The 26,484-nt window shown below is 41.4% G+C and overlaps 1 protein-coding gene across 1 annotated transcript in view; it reads left to right on the top strand.

Moving 5' to 3' along the window:
* LOC142467233 (uncharacterized) overlaps positions 1-26,484 on the top strand; it is an 85,857-nt gene that overhangs the window by 9,423 nt on the left and 49,950 nt on the right. The window contains exons 4-18 of the mRNA XM_075572665.1: positions 1,651-1,725; positions 1,958-2,032; positions 2,244-2,279; positions 4,231-4,305; positions 5,721-5,795; positions 7,325-7,399; positions 7,584-7,619; positions 10,738-10,812; positions 15,059-15,130; positions 16,212-16,283; positions 17,362-17,433; positions 19,304-19,375; positions 20,448-20,519; positions 22,390-22,461; positions 23,536-23,607. Of these exons, the coding sequence (XP_075428780.1) occupies positions 1,651-1,725; positions 1,958-2,032; positions 2,244-2,279; positions 4,231-4,305; positions 5,721-5,795; positions 7,325-7,399; positions 7,584-7,619; positions 10,738-10,812; positions 15,059-15,130; positions 16,212-16,283; positions 17,362-17,433; positions 19,304-19,375; positions 20,448-20,519; positions 22,390-22,461; positions 23,536-23,607 (1,026 nt within the window). The remainder of the gene's footprint in view (positions 1-1,650; positions 1,726-1,957; positions 2,033-2,243; positions 2,280-4,230; positions 4,306-5,720; positions 5,796-7,324; positions 7,400-7,583; positions 7,620-10,737; positions 10,813-15,058; positions 15,131-16,211; positions 16,284-17,361; positions 17,434-19,303; positions 19,376-20,447; positions 20,520-22,389; positions 22,462-23,535; positions 23,608-26,484) is intronic.

The raw sequence follows: 26,484 nt of genomic DNA, 5'->3' as shown, positions 1-26,484 counted from the left end.
TAGGATGAGATTGTCCACAGAAATTTAACAAAAATAACTTTGAGTCTGTTGGAAAGTCAACTTTCTCTTAGATTTCTTGCTCCCCACCTAGATCCAACGGGACCTCAGGGGAACAGCAAAGATATAAAAGATCACCGGGGGAGCAAGTTCGCTGCGGATCATAAACTCTGAGCCGCTGAGTGTCCAGTGCATTTGAACTTGTGCTTGACTTAAACGCAAAGCTGTATGCCCCCTTACCATATTTAGCTTAATGCGTGTATTTCATTTCAGGCAATGTTATGGAATTTAGTCTTGAGACAAATTAAGACTTCTCTGTCAATGATTCCAAAAATCCATTTGGTATTAGTGCACATGATTCTCATTTACTGTTTTTCTATCTTGATTGCCAATGGCAATGGAAAAGCATATAATAATATGTCGGGCTGCAGTAAGAATACAATATGTGATGACACGACTACATCAAATAAATCAGAGGCTAACCTTTCGTTTGGCAGTTTACAGGCTACCTATAAAATAGACCGATTGACTGGAATTTACTTAATGAAATTAAAATGTCCATACTGAGTCATTACCCATATTACAACATCCAGCAACATAGTGTACATCAGAGGTGCGCAAAGTATCCTTCATGCACCCCCCTGTCTCCTCTCCCCTCCGGCTCGCCCCCCCCTCCCCACTCATTTGATGCCGCGTTGCCATGGAGACGCGTCGCTGGAATGCAAAGTAAGTATAAAGTTACACGCGATCCCCGGCATTTATTTTAAATGCCTTCGGGAAGCATGCCCCCCCTCCCCCCTCCCACTTTGTGCACCCCTGGTCTACTTTACGGCTCTTCAACTAGTTCTCCAAAGGGTCCAGACCAGAAAACGTATAGGTTTAGAAGCATATGAGTAGCTCCGTGGCTGATTCTATACACCTCATACATCGACCTTGGCCCCTTGCAGACTCACCAGAAACCCCTCCTACTGTCTCTGTAGGTTCTTCCTACTTACCAATTAGATTGTAAGCTCTTTGGGGCAGGGACTCCTTTTCCTAAATGTTGTTTTTATGTCTGAAGCGCTTGCCACTATGTGCAATTTTTATTGTTTGTTATTTATATTATGTCACGTGTATTACTGCTGCGAAGTGCTGTGTACATTAATGGCGCTATATAAATAAAGATATACAGGCATACCCCGCATTAACGTACGCAATGGGACCGGAGCATGTATGTAAAGTGAAAATGTACTTAAAGTGAAGCACTGCCTTTTTTCCACTTATCGATGCATGTACTATACTGCAATCGTCATATATGTGCATAACTGATGTAAATAACGTATGTGTAACAGGCTCTATAGTCTCCCTGCTTGCGCAGAGCTTCGGTACAGGTAGGGAGCCGGTATTGCTGTTCAGGACGTGCTGACAGGCGCATGCGCGAGCTGCCGTTTGCCTATTGAGCGAGATGCACTTACTCGCGAGTGTACTTAAAGTGAGTGTCCTTAAACCGGGGTATGCCTGTACATACATACATAGATCCACACCGTTCTGTTAAATCAGGACTCTTACAGTACACAGCCCGGGTATATATATCTTTTTTTTTTTTGTAATTCTATAACTTGAATCTTAATAAAAAAATATATATTTTAACAGTATTCCCTATTATTTTTCTAGAAGGCAAAAAAACCACAACTACAAAAATTCTGCACTTTCCGGTACCTGATGCTTTAAAGAAAACTGAAAAAAGAGGTGAGAATACAATTACAAAACAAAGACATTTATCAAGTGTCTGTGACAATAATAACAGGGACCAAGCAATATAAATAAAGATATACATACATACATACATAGATCCACAGGGTTCTGTTAAATCAGGGCTCTTACACAGCTCTGGTATACATCTTTTTTTTTTTATTATTTATTCTATAACTTGAATCTTAATTAAAACATATTTAAACAGTATTCCCTATCCTTTTTCTAGAAGACCAAAAAACTACAACTCCAAAAGTTCTGCTCTTTCCGGCACCTGATGCTTTAAAGGAAACTGATAAAAGAGGTAAGAATGCAATTACAAAACAAAGACATTTATAAAGCGTCTGTGATAATAGGAACGCATTGTCTCTCGTTCTTTACATATACAAACATCCAACAATGTGCTTTTAACATTTAATTCTACATTGAAATACGTACCTTGTTATAGAAATCTTAATTGTTCTGATGAAAGTGCTTGACATGCCAGATACTGACTTGTCCTGTTTTCCTTGTAGGGGAAGCGCTTCCAGGCAAAAGAATAAAGCCAACAGGTAAGAAAATGATACAATTTACAAATCAGTTTAAGTGGTTTATGCTGCGCTATTTCAGGAGTTACTCTATTTGCAATTATGTAGCATATTTGGACTTTAAAGCAGCGGTTCCCCTGCTTTTTCTGTTTGGAACGAGGAAGTACTTCTGTGTATCTCTGCATTGGAACTAGGAAGTATTTCTGTATATCTCTGTATTGGAAATATGAAGTATTTCTGTGTATCTCTGTATTGGAACTAGGACATATGTATGTATGTATGTATGTCTTTATTCATATAGCGCCATTAATGTACATAGCGCTTCACAGTAGAAATACACATGACAATCATATAAATAACAGATCATAGGAATAAGCGCTTCAGACATAAAAGTAACATTTAGAAAAAGGATTCCCTGCTCCGAAGAGTTTACAATCTAATTGGTAGGAGGAACGCAGAGATACAGTAGGAGGGCATACTGGTAAGTGCGTCTGCAAGGGGCCAAGGTTTATGTATCGGGTGTATAGTGTTAGCCCGGAGCTACTCATAGGCAGATGTTTTAAGGGGGGTCTTAAAAGGTGGATAGAGGGGGTGGTAGTCGGGTATTGAGTGGAAGAGCATTCCAGAGGTGTGGGGCAGTCAGTGAGAAAGGTTTGAGGGGGAGAGGGCTTTAGATACAAAGGGGTAGAGAGAAGACATCCTTGAACAGAACGCAAGTGTCGGGATGGTGCATAGCGAGAAATTAGGGCTGAGATGTAAGGAGGGGCAGAAGAGTGTAAAGCTTTAAAAGTGAGGGGAGAATTGAATGTGTGATACATTATTTGATAGGAAGCCAGGAGTGGTATTTCAGCAGGGGAGGCACTGAGACAGATTTAGGAAAGAGTAGAGTGATTCTGGCAGCAGCGTTTAGGATAGATTGTAGGGGAGACAGGTGAGAGGTTGAAAGGCCGGACAGCAGGAGGCTCCAGTAATCGAGACGGGAGAGAATGAGGGCCTGTGTCAGCGTTTTACCAGTCAAGCAACAGAGGAAAGGGCATATCTTTGTAATATCGTGGAGGAAAAAATGACAGTTTTTAGATACACTTTGAATGTGAGAGGAGAAAGGGAGAGATGAGTCGAGTGTGACCCCAAGGCATTGTGCTTGCGCTACTGGGTGTATGATTCAACTTCCAACAGTAATATGAAAGGAGGTAGTGAGGCCAGGTTTGGGAGGAAGTATGAGGAGCTCTGTTAATGCCATGTTAAGTTTAAGTCGGCGGAGGGCCATCCAGGATTATATCGCAGAGAGATATTCAGAAAGTTTGGTCTGTAAAGCAGGTGTAAGGTCGGGTGGAAAAGTAAATTTGTGTGCCGTCAGCATAGCAGTGATATTTGAAGCCAAGAGATGTGATTAGGTCACCTAGAGAGAGTGAGTACAGAGAAAAGAGAAGAGGTCCCAGGACAGAGCCCTGGGGGTACCCCACAGAGAGGTCGATAGAGGAGGAGGTGTTAGCAGAAGAGCCACTGAAAGTACGATGGCAGAGGTAAGAGGAGATCCAGGATAGAGCTTTGTTACGAATTCCAAGAGTATGGAGAATTTGAAGGAGAAGAGGGTGGTCCACTGTGTCAAATGCTGCAGAGAGGTCGTATTTCTATGTATCTCGGTTTTTGAACTAGGAAATATTTCTATGTATCTCTGTATTGAAACTAGGAAGTATTTCTATGTATCTCTGTATTGCAACTAGGAACTATTTCTATGTATCCTTGTATTGGAACAAGGAAGTATCTCTGTATTAGAACTAGGAAGTATTTCTATGTATCTCTGTATGAATCAGATACCAGGAAATTCCCTCTTGGTTTCAGAAATAGGTTTTTCTTTTAAAATGACCCCCCCCCCCCCTTCCTCTTTCTGTGAAAGATGCCACATGCATAATTATGTGACTTGAACCTTAATAAAAAATATATATTTAAACAATATTCCCTACTCTTTTTCTAGAAATAAAGGGAATAACAACTCCAAAAGCGCCGATCCTCCCAGAACGTGTGACTTTAACGAGAATTGAAAAAACAGGTGAGTGTATAGTGATAAAATGAAGAGATTTATGAAGTGTCTGTGACAATAATAACAGGAACCAAGCAGGTGAAGGCCGGAAAATGGCAGCCGGAACTTGTTGTAAGCTCTGCGCCACATCCATGTAAAATACATAAATAGCACAAAACGCTGTGGCACAACAGTTTTTGGCTATAAAAATGCATAATTTATTTGAAATTACATCAACGTTTCAAATTTATTTCTAACACATTCATCAGGATCGTAATAATAGTAATGACAGATTATTTCAGCCATTGGTTCAAAGAACCGTCCCATTGCACAATTTGCTGATTCGTTTTTGCAGCCTATTGTTCACAGGCTTCTATCCTATCTTTGTGACACAAATTATTTTCTTTCTAGACTTAAAGCTTATGTGTTTGTTGAAGGAGTGGCTCAGTGAGTAACGACACTGAGTCAGGGGAACCTGGTTCAATTCCTGGTGTCTGCTTTTTGTGATTTTGGCAAGTCACCTTTATCTCCCTGTGCCCAAGGCACCAAAAACATAGATTTTAAGCTCTAAGGGGCAGGGACTGTCTGCAAAATGTCTCTGTAAAGCGCTACATAATACTCTATACAAGAACAAACAAGTATTATTATTATATTGGTTTCTATGGACATTTCTTCCTTGTAACACAAATATTTCTAACTAGCTGAAAGTAGCCGGCCATGCTCAGGAATTCTAACAAACCACAAAAAAAAACGGAGCATTATAAATGCATAATTAATTATTTTCATTCCCTAATGTGAAATCCCCCTGCTAAAATAACATCTACATAAAATAAAATAGAGACTAACCTTTCGTTTAGCAATTTATAGGCTACCTATAAAATAGACGGATTCACTATGGAATTTACTTTATGAAATTAAAATGTCCTTACTGAGTCATTACCCATATTACACTGTCCAGCAACCGTCTACATTACGGCTCTTCAACTAGTTCTCCTAAGGGTCTAGATCAGGAAACATATAGGTCTAGAACCATATGAGTAGCTCCGTGGCTGATACTATACACTTCATACATCGGCCGTGGTCCCTTGCAGACGCACTTACCAGAAAACCCTCCTACTGTCTCTGTACGTTCTTCCTACTTACCAATTAGATTGTAAGCTCTTCGGGGCAGGGACTCCTTTTCCTAAATGTTACTTTTATGTCTGAAGCACTTCTTCCCATTATGTGTTATTTGATATTTATATTATGTCACGTGTATTACTGCTGTGAAGCGCTGTATACATTAATGGCGCTATATAAATAAAGACATACATACATAGATCCACACCGTTCTGTTAAATCAGGACTCTTACACAGCCCTGGTAAACATATATTTTTTTTATTCTATAACTTGAATCTTAATTAAAAAAAAAATATTTAAACAGTATTCCTTATTCTTTTTCTAGAAGTCCAAAAAACTACAACTCCAAAAGTTCTGCTCTTTCCGGCACCTGATGCTTTAAAGGAAACTCAAAAAAGAGGTGAGAATGCAATTACAAAACAAAGACATTTATCAAGTGTCTGTGATAATAGTAATAGGGACCAAGCAGATGAAGACCGGAAAATTGTAGCCGGAATTTGTTATAAGCACTGGTTGTAACACAGACACGGACACCACATCCATATAAAATCCATAAATACCACAAAACGCTGTGGCACAACCGTTTTTGGTTATAAAATACAACATTTATTTGAAATTACATTAACGTCTTTATTTATTTCAAACACCTTCATCAGGATCGTAATAATAGTAATGACCGATTATTTCAGCCATTGGTTCTATGAAGCATTCCATTGCACAATTTGCTGATTCGTTCTTGCAACCTATTGTGCGCAGGCTTCTGTCCTATCTTCGTGACACAAATCATTTGCTTTCTAGACTTAAAGATGTGTTTGTATCACATGACGACATTTCATCTTTGTACACAAATATTTCTTTTTTTGAATCAATCTTTTTTTATTGGCAACATACACTATCTTACATAGGTACAGTGATGTCATGAGCACATGACAGCATACCTGAGTACATCAGGTTGTTGACCAATAGTGAACTTTTTCCTTTTGGAAGGATAGAAAGAGGAGAAGGGAGGGGTAGGGGGGGAGCATACGGACAGGGAAGGAATGGAGAGGGAGGAGGGGGGGGGTATCTCTGTGGGCCTCCGTCCCGTCCAGTCGCCAGCGTCTGTGCAACTTAGACTGTACACAAATATTTCCAACCAGCTGAAAGTAGCCGGCGTTGCTCAGGAATTCTAACAAACCACACAAAATTGAGATTTATAAATGTATAATTAATTTTTTTCATTTCCTAATGTTAAATCCCCCTGCTAAAATAACGTCTACATAAAATAAATAAAAGGCTAACATTTCGTTTAGCAATTTACAGGCTACCTATAAAATAGACGGATTAACTATGGAATTTACTTTATGAAATTAAAATGTCCTTACTGAGTCATTACCCATATTACAGTGTCCAGCAACAGTCTACATTACGGCTCTTCAACTAGTTCTCCTAAGGGTCTAGATCAGAAAACATATAGGTCTAGAACCATATGAGTAGCTCTGTGGCTGATACTATACACTTCATACATCGGCCGTGGCCCCTTGCAGACGCACTTACCAGAAAACCCTTCTACTGTCTCTGTACGTTCTTCCTACTTACCAATTAGATTGTAAGCTCTTTGGGGCAGGGACTCCTTTTCCTAAATGTTGCTTTTATGTCTGAAGCACTTCTTCCCATTATGTGTTATTTGTAATTTATATGATTGTCACGTGTATTACTGCTGTGAAGCGCTGTGTACATTAATGGCGCTATATTTACTTGAAAACGAGACGTAACTCTCAATGTATTACTTCCTGGTAAACCATTTTATAAATAAATATAAATAAAGATATACATACCTACACAGATCCACAATGTACTGTTAAATACATCCTTTTTTTTTTTGTCATTCTATAACTTGAATCTTAATAAAAAATTATATTTTAACGGTATTCCCTATTTTTTTTCTAGAAGACCAAAAAACTACAACTCCAAAAGTTCTGCTCTTTCCGCCACCTGATGCTTTAATGGAAACTGGAAAAAGAGGTGAGAATGCAATTACAAAACAAAGACATTTATAAAGCGTCTGTGATAATAGGAACGCATTGTCTATCGTTCTTTACATATTTAAACATCCAAGAATGTGCTTTTAACATTTAATTCTACATTTAATTGTTCTGATGAAAGTGCTTGACATGCCGGATACTGACTTGTCCTGTTTTCCTTGTAGGGGAAACGCTTCCAGCCCAAAGAATAAAGCCAACAGGTAAGAAAATGATACAATTTAGTAATCAGTTTAAATGGTTTATGCTGCGCTATTTCAGGAGTTACTGTATTTGCAATTACTGTATGTAGCATATTTGGACTTCAAAGCAGCGGTTCCACTGACACCAGTACCTCCTTTGTCATAAGAGACCTTAGGCATTGGTCTTATGGAAACATTTTATGAGGTATGGGGTGTGGCTCATTTAAATATACTTTGCATATGTCCCAGGTGCCTCAGGTGTCAAGTCAGGGGATACATAGAACTTGAGACTACTAAATTAGGTCTCTCCTCCCCACCCCCCAACAGAACTAAATACTACTTATTTCAGCAATTTACAGAAAATATGAAACTGAAGGAAGAATGCAGAACACTACAAGGGAAAAAATCATGAAGAAAAATACAGAGAGGGGCGCTCCCATAAAAAATATGAAAATTGATTAGGTCATCTTAAAAAAGCGAATGTAACAGCCCACCTATGCGTTGCTCATCGCAGAGCTCAATAAAGCGCCACGGCGTGAAACGTACAGGTGGGCTGTTACCTCCGCTAGATGACCTAATCAATTTGGATTTTTTGGGGGGAGCGCCCTTGCCTATATTTTTCTTCACACAGAATGGACACACGGGACGGAGGTTGGACTTTTCCATATGGGTGTAAGTTCATTTGTAGTCATTCCGCAGCTTAGCCGTTCCTACCACATAGCTGAGCGAAGGTATGGATATTTGATTTGTGCTGCTATATCTGGACACTGGATGTGTTAACCCAGGGGGTGCCCAAACTTTTCCCTGTGCGCACCCCTGCCTACTTTCCTCGTTGCCTTGCACCCCCTCCACCGCTCGACCCCAGCGTCAAATGACGAGCGGGGTCATGTGACGTCACGCATGTCGCCATGGTAACATAACGTCACATGACCCCGCGGCGTAATTTGACGCCGAGTTACCAGGACGACGCGTCGCTGGAAGGGAAGGTAAGTGTATTAGAGAGGCCTTGCATGCTCCCCCGGCATTTAGTTTAAATTCCTGGGGGGAGAGCGCGGGACCTCTATAACTGCCACGCACCCCCCCCCCCCCAGAAAATCTAGCGCACCCTAGTTTGCGCACCGCGGTGTTAACCTGTACAATTGTGATATCTGACGGTTTCTAGGCATGCGTTACCTCCTTTCCATTATAAGCCTTATACATATGAATTAAGGGTACTCCTGATGAGAAATCTACAAATGCCATATACATTATATATATATGATGCTGTGACCATGCAGCAAGCTTAAGCCTATAGGGAACCATGTTAAAAATGGTTTTTGAGGCAAAAAGTGGCACTGTGTGCTCATTTGCATGTCATTTCCCAGAATCCCTTGCTGCAGTGGAAGTGCTGTATGCTGGGTGATAATGGTGAAAGGTGGGGTTGCAGACCTGCCTAAGACATGCAGATGAGCATACGGTTGTATTTGCATATATATATATATATATATATATATATATATATATATATATATATATATATAATCAAAAAATAAATAGATGATACCGTTCTGTAGCTAACTAAATGCTTTTATTTGTGCGAGCTTTCGAGATACACTGATCTCTTCTTCCGGCGATGTTACATTGAATGAAGCAAGCAAAGGGAATACTTAAAAACAGTGTCTCTTGGAATGTTATGTGTGCTTGTCCTTCCCCCGGTGTGGATGAGATTTATGGCTAGAGGTGTTAAATGGTTCTTGAAAGAAAGTGATGTAAGAGTGTGTGTGTGTGTGTGTGTGTATCTGTGTGAATATAAATGAATGGAGAGCCCACAGTGTATACAGTGCTTTACAAAAGGGGTGTGTGGAGTGGGAGTTAATAAAAATGGTGTGGGTAGGTGTGGAAATGTGGGAGATAGTGGCATAACTAAAAGTGTGTGTGGATACTATGTGGTCCCTATTGGTGTATAGGGATGGAAAAACAAGGAGTATTGGTATGTGTAAGAGACAGCTGTGTGTGCATACATATAGCACAGTATGTACAGACATGGCCTATAGCGCTCATGGGAAGAGAGTTCACTTGTGTCAGTAATGACTCATAAAATTTCGATTTCTGTTTAGGCCACCGTTAAGTCTCCCGAACAGTTGCATAAATTTGTATTCATGCAACCGTCTCTCTTTCGGTGTTTTAAGATTACCTTTGAGTATGGCAACCCTCATACTCAAAGGTAATCTTAAAACACCGAAAGAGAGACGGTTGCATGAATACAAATGTATGCAACTGTTAGGGACACTTAACGGTGGCCTAAACAGAGATCGAAATTTTATGAGTCATTACTGAAACAAGTGAACTCTCTTCCCATGAGCGCTATAGACCATGTCTGTACATACTGTGTTATATATATGCACACACAGCTGTCTCTTACACATACCAATGCTCCTTGTTTTTCCATCCCTATACACCAATAGGGACACTGTTTTTAAGTATTCCCTTTGCTTGCTTCATTCATTGTAACATCGCCGGAAGAAGAGATCTGTGTATCTCGAAAGCTCGCACAAATAAAAGCATTTCGTTAGCCACAGAACGGTATCATCTATTTATTTTTTGATTATTGAAGCTCGGCTAACACGGTACTGATACCTCTACATGTGTGTGTATATATATATATATATATATATATATATATATATATATATATATATATATACACACATGTAGAGGTATCAGTACCGTGTTAGCCGAGCTTCAATAATCAAAAAATAAATAGATGATATATATATATATATATATATATATATATATATATATATATATATATATATATATATATATATATATATATATACATGTAGAGGTACATATATATATATATATATATATATATATATATATATATATATATATATATATATATATATATATATATATATATATATATATATATATATATTATATATATATACACACACACACACACTCTATGGTTCTGAGCACCACACATTTTCTGGACTTTGTTTCCAGAAAATAGACTGACTATTGAATTGCATTTATGAAACTAAAATGTCTTTAATGTGCCCAACAACATAGTGTACATGTAATTAGTTAACTTTAATCCTATTTTTTTTTAAAAGTTAATATAAAGGAATCCATATTCTTTTTCTAGAAAAAATTAAATCTTCAGCTCCAGAAAAATGGATCCTTCAGACTCATGTGCAGTTTACGATAAGTCAAAAAGCAGGTATGTGAGTACATAATTAGAGAATAACTGCATTTATCGTTTCCAATAGACAAAGTAGCAAAGTGAGACACCTCCGTTTCCATAGTTAATTTTGTTTTTGTCTGCATCCTAAATTCATTTGTAGGATCTCAATGCAAACGGCAGATTTTTTTCAGCATCATATTCATTGAGATCAACAGTTTAAGCCTTCCCGAGCAATGGCGTGCAAAGCTGTCACACAAGTGTGCAATGCTGTCACACAAGTGTGCAAAACTTTCACACAAGTGTGCAAAAGTGGCGAATTTTAGGCACTCCCCACTAGACAAAATTTCATCAACCTTATCAACATTTTGACAGACTTTGGCAACCAACTTTTTATGCGCTGTGAATTCTGGTGAGAAAAGTGCCTTATTCATCAAACTTTTATGTCTGAAGCACTTATTCCCATGTTCTGTTATTTATATTATCTGTTATTTATTTGATTACCACGTGTATTACTGCTGTGAAGCGCTATGTACATTAATGGCGCTATATAAATAAAGACATACAATAATACAACTTGCTTGAAATGATTTTCTGCAAATGTAGAAATATACTATTAGACTATTGGAGTTTGAGTTTCAGGTCAGTGGGGTCTATGGATGGGGACTTTAGGCTGCTGGGTTGCCTAAGGGCTGTTATATACAGCATGCGGCCGCGTGTGTACGTGCCGCATGCTTTTCGTAAGTATACTGTGTTGAGTGTATACAGTGTTGAGTGTGTTTGTGTGTATATTTATATATGTGTATGTATATGGGTGTGTGTGTGTGTTTATGTGTAATTTATTATTTATTAAAAAAAAAACATTAGTAAAAAGAAAAAATGTATTAGACTTGTGCAGACACACATATACATACACACATATACACACATACACACACATTTGAGCGAAGGCAGGGACGTGAAAAGATGATTTTCTTCATCTTCGCCGCTGTCTGACAGCTCCCCTCTCCCTGCCGTGCGCGCGCCCTTGTATAGAAAGGCTGACTGACGTCAGCCAACTAAAAATCCACTCGCGCGCACGGTGCACCACGCGCCCGGCACTATAGAACGTGCCTCAGGCAAACTGTTTGCAGGCAGAGAGTGCTTGTAATTGCCATGCTGAGCATCAATTATCCCTAGAGTATATATATATATATATATAGCCAGGTTCCCCCCCTCTGAGGTTGTGCCCCCTTGTTGTGTTACCTCTGCGCGTTTGGGAGAGTTGTTGCCGGGGGCGTTCAGGTGCGCGTGCACACGTGTCAGGAGCTCCACGAGAGGGGACGTGCGGTGAAAGGAAGCTGGTATGCGCCGGGATGGCGATCGCATCGCCGGGGGCTCTGGTGGTTGCGGAGGGAGCCACCATCTTGTGGAAGCTTGCGCATGCACAGATGAGCGGCGGTGGCCATTCTATGTTGCGCATGTGCAGTGGAAAAGCACGCGAACGCTAGCCAATAAGGGAAGGCTCTTGGAATGGACTACAAGTCCCATGAGCCTTAGAAGTGTCCCACCTGACGCCAGGGAGCCAATAGAAGCTGGGAAGTTCTGCAAGCAGGATAAGGATGTGTGACATGGAGAGCATGCAGGGAGTGTGTGACAGGCAGAGGTAGAGGACAGAGGGTCCATGCAGAGAGACAAGTAGCCTCTGCACTAGGCCAGCAAATACCCCCCTAGGCCCAAGATAGGCCCTGAGTCAAACTAGATTGTGGCTGTTACAGGGACAGGCCCTAGCATAGGGAACGGATCCCTGTAGTATCTAAATATAGTTAGGGACACAGCAGACGCTGAACTCCCTGAGGATAGGTCTGGGACCAGGCCTCAACAAAGAGACACTACCTGGGTGGGATCACCCTGACGACATCGGTGTAGGAGAGAGTATCGGCGGATCCTTTGTGAAGTCTCATCGGACCGGGTGCTGTCGTGCCCGGCAGGTAAAGTCAACAAGTGCACCAACATACTGGTATAAACCCAGGCACTGATCACGCCTACAAAGGTGGGGACACTGGAGGACACTGTGGGACTAGTGACCAAGGGACTAACATTACTCTGGGACTCTTGTGGACTCTGTGTGAGATACACATTATTGGACACGGTGTGGCACACGGTGTTGGGTAACATTTCTGGGGAGAGTAAAGCCCTGCACGGCGTGGGGCAGTTGTGCGTATTTATATTCTTAACCATAAGGGAACCAGAAACCAGGGCAATGTGTGAATACATTTCGGAGAACTTCCAGCGAGGGTTTATTCCCTCATCCATGTACTTCTCGACCGCTTATGCAAGGCTACGATCTTCACCTAACTGGATTTCGAGGAGCTTACAATTTAGTTAGGATCAGAGAAGGTGATGAATGGAAGACGGCCTTTAATAGCCGTGACGGCCACTACGGATACTTGGTCATGCCTTTCGGGTTATGCAATGCACCAGCTGTATTTCAAAATGTCATCGATTAGATTTTCCAGGATCTACTCAATCGATTTCTCGTGTTATATCTGGACGATATCCTTTTTTTTCCCCAGTTCTTTGTTTGAACATCAGGCACAGGTTAGACAGGTTCTCCAAAGACTTCGGGATCAGTCCCTTTTTGCCAAGCTCGAGAAGTCTCAGTTTGAACAGAAGAAGATTTCCTTCCTCGGATACTTCATCTCCTCCCTTGGATTTGAGATGGGTCATGCGAAAGTATCGGCAGCGTTGGATTGGCCCCTACCGACAGGCCTCAAACAAACTCAACAATTTCCTGGGTTTGCCAACTGCTACCGACGTTTCATCAGGAACTTCTTCAAGTTAGTTGCGTCCATTATGGCTCTTACTAAGAAAGGTGCAAATCCCAAGATATGGACCTCTGAGGCTCTTCTGACTTTCGAGAAACTCAAGTCCGCCTTTTCTTCCGCACTTGTATTGATCCATCCACAGCCAATTCATGCATGGAAGTGGACACATCTGATTCGGCAGACGGAGCCGTTCTTTCTCAAAGGAAGGATTTTCATGGGAAGCTCTACACCTGTGCCTTCTTATCAAATAACTTTTCTGCCGCAGAAAGGAATTATTATGTTGGAAATCGGAGACTACTAGCTATGAAAATGGCTCTAGAAGAATGGAGACATTTACTGTACTTGAGGGGACAACTTCTCTCATCACAATCCTGACGGACCACAAGAACCTTGAATACATTGATGGTACAAGGAGACTCGGGACGCGTCAGGCAAGGTGGGCTCTCCTTCACTCGGTTCAACTTTGTGATCTCTTATCGCCCAGGAACTTAGAACGTCAAATCAGACGCGCTATCCAGGCAATTCTCTCCAGACGCCGCCAAGGAGATAGAGCAGGGGCCCATAATTCCATCTTCTCAGATCATTTCTGCAGTTTCATTTTCACTTCTGCAACCAATTTCATAGGCTCAGGCAGAGGATCCCAGGCCAACCTCCACTCGTTCGTCCAAACTATTTGTCCCTCCCGAATTTCAAAGTGAGGTGTTGCAATGGCATCACAACTCCAAGATGGCTGGTCGCCCAGGAGTTAGGAAGATGTGATTTCCTTGAATTGATCTTTTTCTGGCCATAGGCCCGCAAACATGTGAAGGAATTTTTGGCAGCCTGCGTTGTATGCGCCAAGACTAAGGTGCTGAGGACGTTACCCTGTGGGTTCTCCAGCCCTTGCCAGTCCCCACCTACCTGTAGACCCACCTTTCCATTGATTTTATTGTGAAGCTGCCTGCCTCCAGGGATATGACTACCATGTGAAGGGCAAGTACAACTAAGCACTTAAACGAAAGCTCCCTTTGCGGCGCACTACAGTGAAAATTTAAATGTATATTGACGTGATTTAAAACGTAATAGTTTTAAACTAGTCTTCCCATCCTTTATGCCATCCCTCCTATCCCCTCCATCACACCGACCCTCCTCTGTGCACTCCCAGTTGCAGCAGCCATAGTCTGTGGGCCGGATGAAAGTGGTCAGTGGGCCGCAAGTTTAACACTGAGCTAGATTGTATAAAAAGAACTATCTCAAGACCAATATATTTATCAGGCCCTAAAATACTGCCTCACACCACAGTAAACCCAAAGATAAATGTAGAAATTAATGCTAACTAGTGGTTATATGCATACTAATGAAAATCAACTCATTCTTCCAGTATAATAAATGACATCACAAATCTGTGATGAGATATGAATGACTTGGGTTAAATATATTGTATGATAAAATTGCTTGGCAGAGGCCGACGTTCTGATTTCCCTTGTTCTCATTTCTAGTGGGAAAGTTTCCAGAAAAAGTAGTTGACTTGCAAGCTGTGCCCCCAAGAGTCATCAAAATAAGGAAAACAGGTAAAGAAAGATTTGTGAGTGGCCTAATAATGGTTTTATACATGGAGTTGGTCCCCCTTGGGGAGTGACCTTCCTAACCATAAATACATGAGGCAATGGGAAACTGATCTCCAAATTGATATGTCGAATAAGGATTGGGAAGACATCTGGGATAATGCATAAAGATCTCTGTATGTACCACAACAAGGGAGAACATTTCTAAAATACTTTTCAGGTGGTACCTCACACCTAAAAAATTGAACTAGATATTTTCAGATGCCTCAAATCAGTGCAGGAGGAGATGTGGTCAGAGTGGTTCTACCCAAAGATACAGAAATAATGGGTTATGATCCAGAAGCTAATTGGGGACATTTTAGGGATTACAATTCCTCTTGACCCAACTCTTACTTTCCAAACTAATGGAAAATTTGAACTCCCACGCACTTAAATTAATATCCCATAACATAACTGGAAATAACCCTCTACCACCTTCCAAAAGGGAGGTCATAATGAGAATGAAGGAACTGAAGTTAATGGAGAAACGTACCTCTATCCAAAAACATAACCATTAGGAATTTCTATAAACGATGCGATCACTGGATCAATAGATGAGTAATTAATACGTGGAACCAGTTCCATTGGCCTCTAGGGGTTTATTAGTTTTGAATTGGCAAAATTGAGTAATAACAGCAATTACTCGTCTTTGGTTGTTTTTCTAGCAGGTCACTGAGGGTCTTGTTTACCAGTTGTTAATAACTTACTTTCTCCCATCCTGTTTCCCCAACCCCTTAAAACTGCAATAAAAAATAAGTTTGAAAAAAAAAACATATAACAATCAAGATGACCATAATATTTGTGAGGCACTAAAGTACTGCCTCATACCACTGTAAACCCAGAGATAAATGGACCTTTAGCTGTACACATTAAATTAATTCTAACTAGTGGTTAAATCCATACTAATGAAAATGTAATCCATCCTTCCAGTATAATAAATGACATCACAATTCTGTGGTGAGATCTGAAGGACTTGGGCTAAATATATTGTATGATAAAATTGCTTGGCAGAGCCTGACGTCCTGATTTACCCTGTTCTCATTTCTAGAGAGAAAGTTTCCAGAAAAAGTAGTTGACTTGCAAGCTGTGTCCCCAAGAGTCATCAAAATAAGGAAAACAGGTAAAGAAAGATTTGTGAGTTGTATTTATGATATTACCTAGTAGAACCTAATACTTGTATAGCTTTTTACTTTTACAATTATAACGCCTATGCCTGGCAGACGCCTCCAGCACTAGGGAAGTTACATTGTTTTAAAATAACTAACAAAAAGACCGAAATATTTTCATGGTCCTAAATTACTGCCTCATACTGTATCTTTAGAAACCAAAAGGTACATGTAACTTTAGTTGTACTAAGGAAATGCTCCTCCCCCTTTCTCACTCCTCCCTCACTCTATAACTCCCCTCCTCGCTATCTTACACTCTCCCCTCTAGTCTCTTACCCTTCCCCCTACACTCTTAATCTCCCCATACTCTCTATTACTCTTTATCCCCCTCTACCTCTTACGCTCTCCCTCTTACACTCCCCCTTCTCTCTCACACTCTCCTCCCTCTCTCTTTCTTTCTTACACTCCCCCTCTCTCTCTTTTACACTCCATCCTTTTCTCTCTCTTACACTCCCCACTCTCTCTTACCATTTCTTTTTTTAATTATTTAATTTCACAGAAAGCCAGCTTGGAGCACCTTTCCCATAAAAAAAATATTACATACCCTTACTAGCGCTGTGTCCCGCCAACCAAGCTCACTGCACCGCCCCTCTGCTCAATGCAAGGACAGATGGAGGTGGGGCCGTTCTTCCCATCCTTTATGCCATTTCTCCTATCCCCTCCATCACACCGACCCTCCTCTGTGCACTCCCAGTTGCAGCAGTCATAGTCTGTGGCTTGGTTGAATGTGGTTGGTGGGCAACATGTTTAACACTGAGCTAGATTATATAAAAAGAACTATATCAAGAAGATCAATATATGTGTCAGGCCCAAAAGCACAGCCTTATACCACTGTAAACCCAAAGATAAATGTAGAAATGAATGCTAACTTGTGGTTATATGCCCAATAATCAAAATGGAACCCATCTTTCCAGTATAATAAATTACATCACAAATCTGTGGTGAGATCTGAAGGACTTGGGTTAAATATATTGTATGATACAATTGCTTGGCAGAGCCCGACATTCTGATTTACCTTGTTCTCATTTCTAGAGAAAAAGTTTCCAGAAGAAGTAGTTGACTTGAAAAATGTTTCTCCAAGAGCCAGAGCAAGAAAGAAAACAGGTAAAGAAAGACAGCAAAGTTTGTATATGGGTGTGTCACGTAACTGGGTGCCTCACAACCACAGGTCCTCGATCAGTGCCCATAACTTTGTGTATCTGCAACCACCAGAGCCAGTGGGTTGGCTCAACCCGAGACACAGGTTACACTAGCGAGGCACAGGGAGTATAATACGTTCTAGGTTTATTATATTGGGACACGATAATAGGGATTCCAACACCCAAGACAGATTTAAAATAAAGGGTAATGGCACGGGGGAAAATACTTACAAGAGCATAATCTCAGACTTTGTGAGGACTCCAGATGAGCCTGGATAGTCCATTGAATGCACTCCCAATCTTTGGGTACCTTCCTAGCAGTTTCGTAGAAGAAAATACTTGGAAGTGGCTAATAGCCACCGGAACTTAGCCCATGATAGCCAATAGCCTACCGGCTATGGAGTTGTTGTTTGGGAGTGATGGAGGGGGGGAGGCGGGGGATTGGGGAATATCCACCATCCGGGGATGCCTTAGCATAAAAGTCCTTGACCAGACACAAAAGAAACGTGGCCTGTAGCATCCTGGCAACCAAGCTCAAAGTAGTTGGTAGCTGCCTGGCTATTTGCTGGTGTAGTGGAGATCACCACATGCCAAAGCTGGATGCCCCCAAACAAAGTCCTCTTCACAGGTGCTGGGATTGTCTCTGGGGGTCTTCCACAAATGCAGCTCATCCCCATGATCCAGTGCTCCAAATTGGATCCTCCCACCAAGCCTCTGTTTTGCTCGGGGAACCCTCACCTTAAGGGGCTATGTTGATATAGGAGCTTTCAGCATGGCCTAATAATGGTTTTATACATGGAGTTGGTCCCCCTTGGGGAGTGACCTTCCTAACCATAAATACATGAGGCAATGGGAAACTGATCTCCAAATTGATATGTCGAATAAGGATTGGGAAGACATCTGGGATAATGCATAAAGATCTCTGTATGTACCACAACAAGGGAGAACATTTCTAAAATACTTTTCAGGTGGTACCTCACACCTAAAAAATTGAACTAGATATTTTCAGATGCCTCAAATCAGTGCAGGAGGAGATGTGGTCAGAGTGGTTCTACCCAAAGATACAGAAATAATGGGTTATGATCCAGAAGCTAATTGGGGACATTTTAGGGATTACAATTCCTCTTGACCCAACTCTTACTTTCCAAACTAATGGAAAATTTGAACTCCCACACACATAAATTAATATCCCATAACATAACTGGAAATAACCCTCTACCACCTTCCAAAAGGGAGGTCATAATGAGAATGAAGGAACTGAAGTTAATGGAGAAACGTACCTCTATCCAAAAACATAACCATTAGGAATTTCTATAAACGATGCGATCACTGGATCAATAGATGAATAATTAATACGTGGAACCAGTTCCATTGGCCTCTAGGGGTTTATTAGTTTTGAATTGGCAAAATTGAGTAATAACAGCAATTACTCGTCTTTGGTTGTTTTTCTAGCAGGTCACTGAGGGTCTTGTTTACCAGTTGTTAATAACTTACTTTCTCCCATCCTGTTTCCCCAACCCCTTAACACTGCAATAAAAAATAAGTTTGAAAAAAAAAACATATAACAATCAAGATGACCATAATATTTGTGAGGCACTAAAGTACTGCCTCATACCACTGTAAACCCAGAGATAAATGGACCTTTAGCTGTACACATTAAATTAATTCTAACTAGTGGTTAAATCCATACTAATGAAAATGTAATCCATCCTTCCAGTATAATAAATGACATCACAATTCTGTGGTGAGATCTGAAGGACTTGGGCTAAATATATTGTATGATAAAATTGCTTGGCAGAGCCTGACGTCCTGATTTACCCTGTTCTCATTTCTAGAGAGAAAGTTTCCAGAAAAAGTAGTTGACTTGCAAGCTGTGTCCCCAAGAGTCATCAAAATAAGGAAAACAGGTAAAGAAAGATTTGTGAGTTGTATTTATGATATTACCTAGTAGAACCTAATACTTGTATAGCTTTTTACTTTTACAATTATAACGCCTATGCCTGGCAGACGCCTCCAGCACTAGGGAAGTTACATCGTTTTAAAATAACTAACAAAAAGACCGAAATATTTTCATGGTCCTAAATTACTGCCTCATACTGTATCTTTAGAAACCAACAGGTACATGTAACCTTAGTTGTACTAAAGAAATGCTCCTCCCCCTTTCTCACTCCTCCCTCACTCTATAACTCCCCTCCTCACTATCTTACACTCTCCACTCTAGTCTCTTACTCTTCCCCCTACTCTCTTAATCTCCCCATACTCTCTATTACTCTTTATCCCGCTCTACCTCTAACGCTCTCCCTCTTACACTCCCCCTTCTCTCTCACACTCTCCTCCCTCTCTCTTTCTTTCTTACACTCCCCCTCTCTCTCTTTTACACACCATCCTTTTCTCTCTTACCCTCCCCACTCTCTCTTACCCTTTCTTTTTTTAATTATTTAATTTCACAGAAAGCCAGCTTGGAGCACCTTTCCCATAAAAAAAATATTACATACCCTTACTAGCGCTGTGTCCCGCCAACCAAGCTCACTGCACCGCCCCTCTGCTCAATGCAAGGACAGATGGTGGTGGGGCCGTTCTTCCCATCCCTTATGCCATTTCTCCTATCCCCTCCATCACACCGACCCTCCTCTGTGCACTCCCAGTTGCAGCAGTCATAGTCTGTGGCTTGGTTGAATGTGGTTGGTGGGCAACATGTTTAACACTGAGCTAGATTGTATAAAAAGAACTATATCAAGAAGATCAATATATTTGTCAGGCCCTAAAGCACAGCCTTATACCACCGTAAACCCAAAGATAAATGTAGAAATGAATGCTAACTTGTGGCTATATATGCCCAATAATGAAAATGGAACCCATCCTTCCAGTATAATAAATTACATCACAAATCTGTGGTGAGATCTGAAGTACTTGGGTTAAATATATTGTATGATACAATTGCTTGGCAGAGCCCGAGATTTACCTTGTTCTCATTTCTAGTGAAAAAGTTTCCAGAAGAAGTAGTTGACTTGAAAAATGTTTCTCCAAGAGCCAGAGCAAGAAAGAAAACAGGTAAAGAAAGACAGCAAAGTTTGTATATGGGTGTGTCACGTAACTGGGTGCCTCACAACCACAGGTCCTCGATCAGTGCCCATAACTTTGTGTATCTGCAACCACCAGAGCCAGTGGGTTGGCTCAACCCGAGACACAGGTTACACTAGCGAGGCACAGGGAGTATAATACGTTCTAGGTTTATTATATTGGGACACGACAATAGGGATTCCAACACCCAAGACAGATTTAAAATAAAGGGTAATGGCACGGGGGAAAATACTTACAAGAGCATAATCTCAGACTTTGTGAGGACTCCAGATGAGCCTGGATAGTCCATTGAATGCACTCCCAATCTTTGGGTACCTTCCTAGCAGTTTCGTAGAAGAAAATACTTGGAAGTGGCTAATAGCCACCGGAACTTAGCCCATGATAGCCAATAGCCTACCGGCTATGGAGTTGTTGTTTGGGAGTGATGGAGGGGGGGAGGCGGGGGATTGGGGAATATCCACCATCCGGGGATGCCTTAGCATAAAAGTCCTTGACCAGACACAAAAGAAACGTGGCCTGTAGCATCCTGGCAACCAAGCTCAAAGTAGTTGGTAGCTGCCTGGCTATTTGCTGGTGTAGTGGAGATCACCACATGCCAAAGCTGGATGCCCCCAAACAAAGTCCTCTTCACAGGTGCTGGGATTGTCTCTGGGGGTCTTCCACAAATGCAGCTCATCCCCATGATCCAGTGCTCCAAATTGGATCCTCCCACCAAGCCTCTGTTTTGCTCGGGGAACCCTCACCTTAAGGGGCTATGTTGATATAGGAGCTTTCAGCATGGCCTAATAATGGTTTTATACATGGAGTTGGTCCCCCTTGGGGAGTGACCTTCCTAACCATAAATACATGAGGCAATGGGAAACTGATCTCCAAATTGATATGTCGAATAAGGATTGGGAAGACATCTGGGATAATGCATAAAGATCTCTGTATGTACCACAACAAGGGAGAACATTTCTAAAATACTTTTCAGGTGGTACCTCACACCTAAAAAATTGAACTAGATATTTTCAGATGCCTCAAATCAGTGCAGGAGGAGATGTGGTCAGAGTGGTTCTACCCAAAGATACAGAAATAATGGGTTATGATCCAGAAGCTAATTGGGGACATTTTAGGGATTACAATTCCTCTTGACCCAACTCTTACTTTCCAAACTAATGGAAAATTTGAACTCCCACACACATAAATTAATATCCCATAACATAACTGGAAATAACCCTCTACCACCTTCCAAAAGGGAGGTCATAATGAGAATTAAGGAACTGAAGTTAATGGAGAAACGTACCTCTATCCAAAAACATAACCATTAGGAATTTCTATAAACGATGCGATCACTGGATCAATAGATGAGTAATTAATACGTGGAACCAGTTCCATTGGCCTCTAGGGGTTTATTAGTTTTGAATTGGCAAAATTGAGTAATAACAGCAATTACTCGTCTTTGGTTGTTTTTCTAGCAGGTCACTGAGGGTCTTGTTTACCAGTTGTTAATAACTTACTTTCTCCCATCCTGTTTCCCCAACCCCTTAAAACTGCAATAAAAAATAAGTTTGAAAAAAAAAACATATAACAATCAAGATGACCATAATATTTGTGAGGCACTAAAGTACTGCCTCATACCACTGTAAACCCAGAGATAAATGGACCTTTAGCTGTACACATTAAATTAATTCTAACTAGTGGTTAAATCCATACTAATGAAAATGTAATCCATCCTTCCAGTATAATAAATGACATCACAATTCTGTGGTGAGATCTGAAGGACTTGGGCTAAATATATTGTATGATAAAATTGCTTGGCAGAGCCTGACGTCCTGATTTAACCTGTTCTCATTTCTAGAGAGAAAGTTTCCAGAAAAAGTAGTTGACTTGCAAGCTGTGTCCCCAAGAGTCATCAAAATAAGGAAAACAGGTAAAGAAAGATTTGTGAGTTGTATTTATGATATTACCTAGTAGAACCTAATACTTGTATAGCTTTTTACTTTTACAATTATAACGCCTATGCCTGGCAGACGCCTCCAGCACTAGGGAAGTTACATCGTTTTAAAATAACTAACAAAAAGACCGAAATATTTTCATGGTCCTAAATTACTGCCTCATACTGTATCTTTAGAAACCAAAAGGTACATGTAACTTTAGTTGTACTAAGGAAATGCTCCTCCCCCTTTCTCACTCCTCCCTCACTCTATAACTCCCCTCCTCGCTATCTTACACTCTCCCCTCTAGTCTCTTACCCTTCCCCCTACACTCTTAATCTCCCCATACTCTCTATTACTCTTTATCCCCCTCTACCTCTTACGCTCTCCCTCTTACACTCCCCCTTCTCTCTCACACTCTCCTCCCTCTCTCTTTCTTTCTTACACTCCCCCTCTCTCTCTTTTACACTCCATCCTTTTCTCTCTCTTACACTCCCCACTCTCTCTTACCCTTTCTTTTTTTAATTATTTAATTTCACAGAAAGCCAGCTTGGAGCACCTTTCCCATAAAAAAAATATTACATACCCTTACTAGCGCTGTGTCCCGCCAACCAAGCTCACTGCACCGCCCCTCTGCTCAATGCAAGGACAGATGGTGGTGGGGCCGTTCTTCCCATCCCTTATGCCATTTCTCATATCCCCTCCATCACACCGACCCTCCTCTGTGCACTCCCAGTTGCAGCAGTCATAGTCTGTGGCTTGGTTGAATGTGGTTGGTGGGCAACATGTTTAACACTGAGCTAGATTGTATAAAAAGAACTATATCAAGAAGATCAATATATTTGTCAGGCCCTAAAGCACAGCCTTATACCACCGTAAACCCAAAGATAAATGTAGAAATGAATGCTAACTTGTGGCTATATATGCCCAATAATGAAAATGGAACCCATCCTTCCAGTATAATAAATTACATCACAAATCTGTGGTGAGATCTGAAGTACTTGGGTTAAATATATTGTATGATACAATTGCTTGGCAGAGCCCGAGATTTACCTTGTTCTCATTTCTAGTGAAAAAGTTTCCAGAAGAAGTAGTTGACTTGAAAAATGTTTCTCCAAGAGCCAGAGCAAGAAAGAAAACAGGTAAAGAAAGACAGCAAAGTTTGTATATGGGTGTGTCACGTAACGGGGTGCCTCACAACCTCGATCAGTGCCCATAACTTTGTGCATCTGCTGCCACCAGAGCCATTGAGAGTTGGCTCAACCCGAGACACAGGTTACACTAGCCAGGCACAGGGAGTATAATACATTTTTAGGTTTATTATATTGGGACACGACAACAGGGATTCCACCACCTAAGACAGATATACCATAAAGGGGAAAGACATGGGGGAAAATAATTACAAAAGAGCATAATCACAGACCTTGTGAGGGCTCCAGATGAGCTTGGACAGTCCAACGAACCCACCCCCAATCCTTGGGTACCTTCCTGGTAGTTTCATGGAAGAAAGTACTGGGATACTGGGAAGTGACTAATAGCCTCTGAATACTTAATCCACAATAGCTGATGGCCTCCTGGCTACTGGGTTGGTGCAGGGGGGGGGGTGGGCCTTTATCCACCACCCGTGGATGCTCCAGCACAAAAGAAGTCCTTGACCGGACACAAAAGAAATGTGGCCTTTAGCCCAAGGTTGGTAGCCGCCTAGCTACTTGCTGGAGTAGTGGGGACCACCATACGTCAAAGCTAGATGCCCCAAAACAAAACGACAGTCCTCTGCACAGGTGCTGGGATCATCTCTGGGTTTCTCCTGCCAATGCAGGTCACCTCCTTGAACCAATGATCCAAATTAGTTCTGCCACCAATCTTCCGGTTCGCTGAAGCAGGGCAACCTAAACCCGGACCCCTCCCGCCCCCCCCCCCGGAAGCTCGCCGCCGCAAGCCTCAGTGTCTGGATGTGAAGCTCAGAGGCTTTTCCCTAGTCTGCACTAGTCAATTCTAATCTCCTGTAGTTCCTGATCGGCTTGGTATAAGCACCTTTCCTCCATAATGGAATGGGGGAAGAAGGCGTGCTTATCCAATCAGGGGTGTCTGTTTAACTTTCTGGCCATTCAGTAGCCAGGGCAGGACAGGCCAATAACATATGGGGGCATGGCTATGACCTTCGTTGGTTGGAACCGGGTGACATTAGTGTGGGTCGGAGATCCGAACTAACCAATCACCGGAGGGCCTATGAAGCCTCTGCTCAGCTGACTCAATCTGGTTCAGGGCTCCACGATGTCGACTGTAAAGGCGCCAATCTATCGCTGTAGAAAACGCCTCCACATTTGTTCAGCGTTGGTTCCCAGCAGCTGCCCTTTGTTCCACAGCCTCTGCAGACAGTCCCCTCTTAATCCATGCAGGCAATGTCCACAGAAAAAGGCTTAAAAATATGGAGCTATGTGCCCTGATAGGGGTACCCCCAGCCCAGCCATAAATAACTGGATGCAGCCCCAGGGAATAAAGCTCTGGTGGCCAAAAAGTGCAGCGTTAACGTTTGCATGTCCAGATATTCTGGAGAAAAGCATTATCTGTCCCTTGATGTTACCAAGCACAAGATACATCCCTGGGGACAAACAGTACCACTAATTTCACATGTTTAAACACCATACATTATTATTATCGTCATTTATTTAGAATGTACTATCATATGCCGTAGCATTGTACAATAGGGTTGGATGAAAAAAAAAAAACAATAAAATAACAAACATAAACATATATTGTTACAGTAGGTAAGGAGGGCCCTGCCGCAAGGGCCTTATAATCTATAAGAAAGGTTAAGTGGGACCATAGGGTACAGGGGGATAGGAAGGTTGGTGTGTTTCGGATAGCTGTGTGTTATTTGAAGGAGATAGCGCTGGGGAAGAAGTAAGTGGGATTATGCAGTGGTTGAGCTGTGAAGGCAGATAATGTGTGAATATGGAAATGCTTTAATATGCATCAGAAATACTTTACCCAAGTCCAATAACAGAATAGCAGTAAGAAAAGCAAACGACTGACACCCTTTGGCTGCTGCCAAAGACTCCCGCCTTTGGGGTGACTCAAGTGTTATGTCCCAGAGATTCTGTGGTAGATAAAAATCATCTGCACAGCATAGAGACCCTCCTGGCAGACATGCAGGGGTAGGGGCTGACCATATCCAGGTGGTCTTTGAAGTTGTGTATCTTCTCCTCATGATTTTCCTAAATATACATTGCACATAATAAAATACACATCTGAAGTGCTGTAGGCATTACTCCTGTTTTCATATATGGCACATACAAGGTATATTACAATACACAGGGCAATGTTGCCCAACATTAACTCCATGGTTACCCTGACAAGAATAGGCAACTGGGCAAAGCTTCCTGGAATTTTTAGGAGCCTGGTTGCCCATTTAATCACAGGGTGTTCAAAAATAAACAAGAGAAATCCTGCTTTATAGCCCTGCAGTAAGAAATGCTGAAATAGGGGCCCACAGTTGGGTGAAATGAGAAAATCAATATTTTGTTGGGTATTAAAAACCAATTAAAAATTGGATCATTCCTAACCGGTTATTTCCTATAAATGAAGGATGTTGTTCCCTGTGATAAGCACCGGTTTTGGAAGATATAGCTTTGCAAAAACAATCTTCAATAAGACACTGTATGAAGAGTATTTACCTTTGTGACAGGGTGAATAAACGTCACCAGCCATATACCTGGCAAACCTATGTTTAGGTTTGCAGTGCAGCAGTGACGAGGTTAAGTTTCAGTTGAGAGGGCTGCTTAATTAGTCTGGTCCCAGCTGCCTCATCAAGGGGCTTTAAAAACACCAGGCTAGACACACATGGGAGCTACTGTAGCTGGTCAGGAGACAGGAGTAAAATGCTAAAGTAAGATTACTGCTACAAGGTCTGTTTCAAAGTACATGTTTGATGAACAGTCTGTGTCCTGCATGCTGAAAAGAAGCCATCTTGTTTTTCTATGCTGAAGAGAAGCTGTTTTGTTTTTGTATGCTGACAA

This window comes from Ascaphus truei, chromosome 16 (genome assembly GCF_040206685.1).
Source record: "Ascaphus truei isolate aAscTru1 chromosome 16, aAscTru1.hap1, whole genome shotgun sequence".
Lineage (NCBI taxonomy): Eukaryota > Metazoa > Chordata > Amphibia > Anura > Ascaphidae > Ascaphus > Ascaphus truei.
The sequence above is the reverse complement of the archived record's forward strand: the minus strand, read 5'-3'. Positions and strand labels throughout refer to the sequence as shown.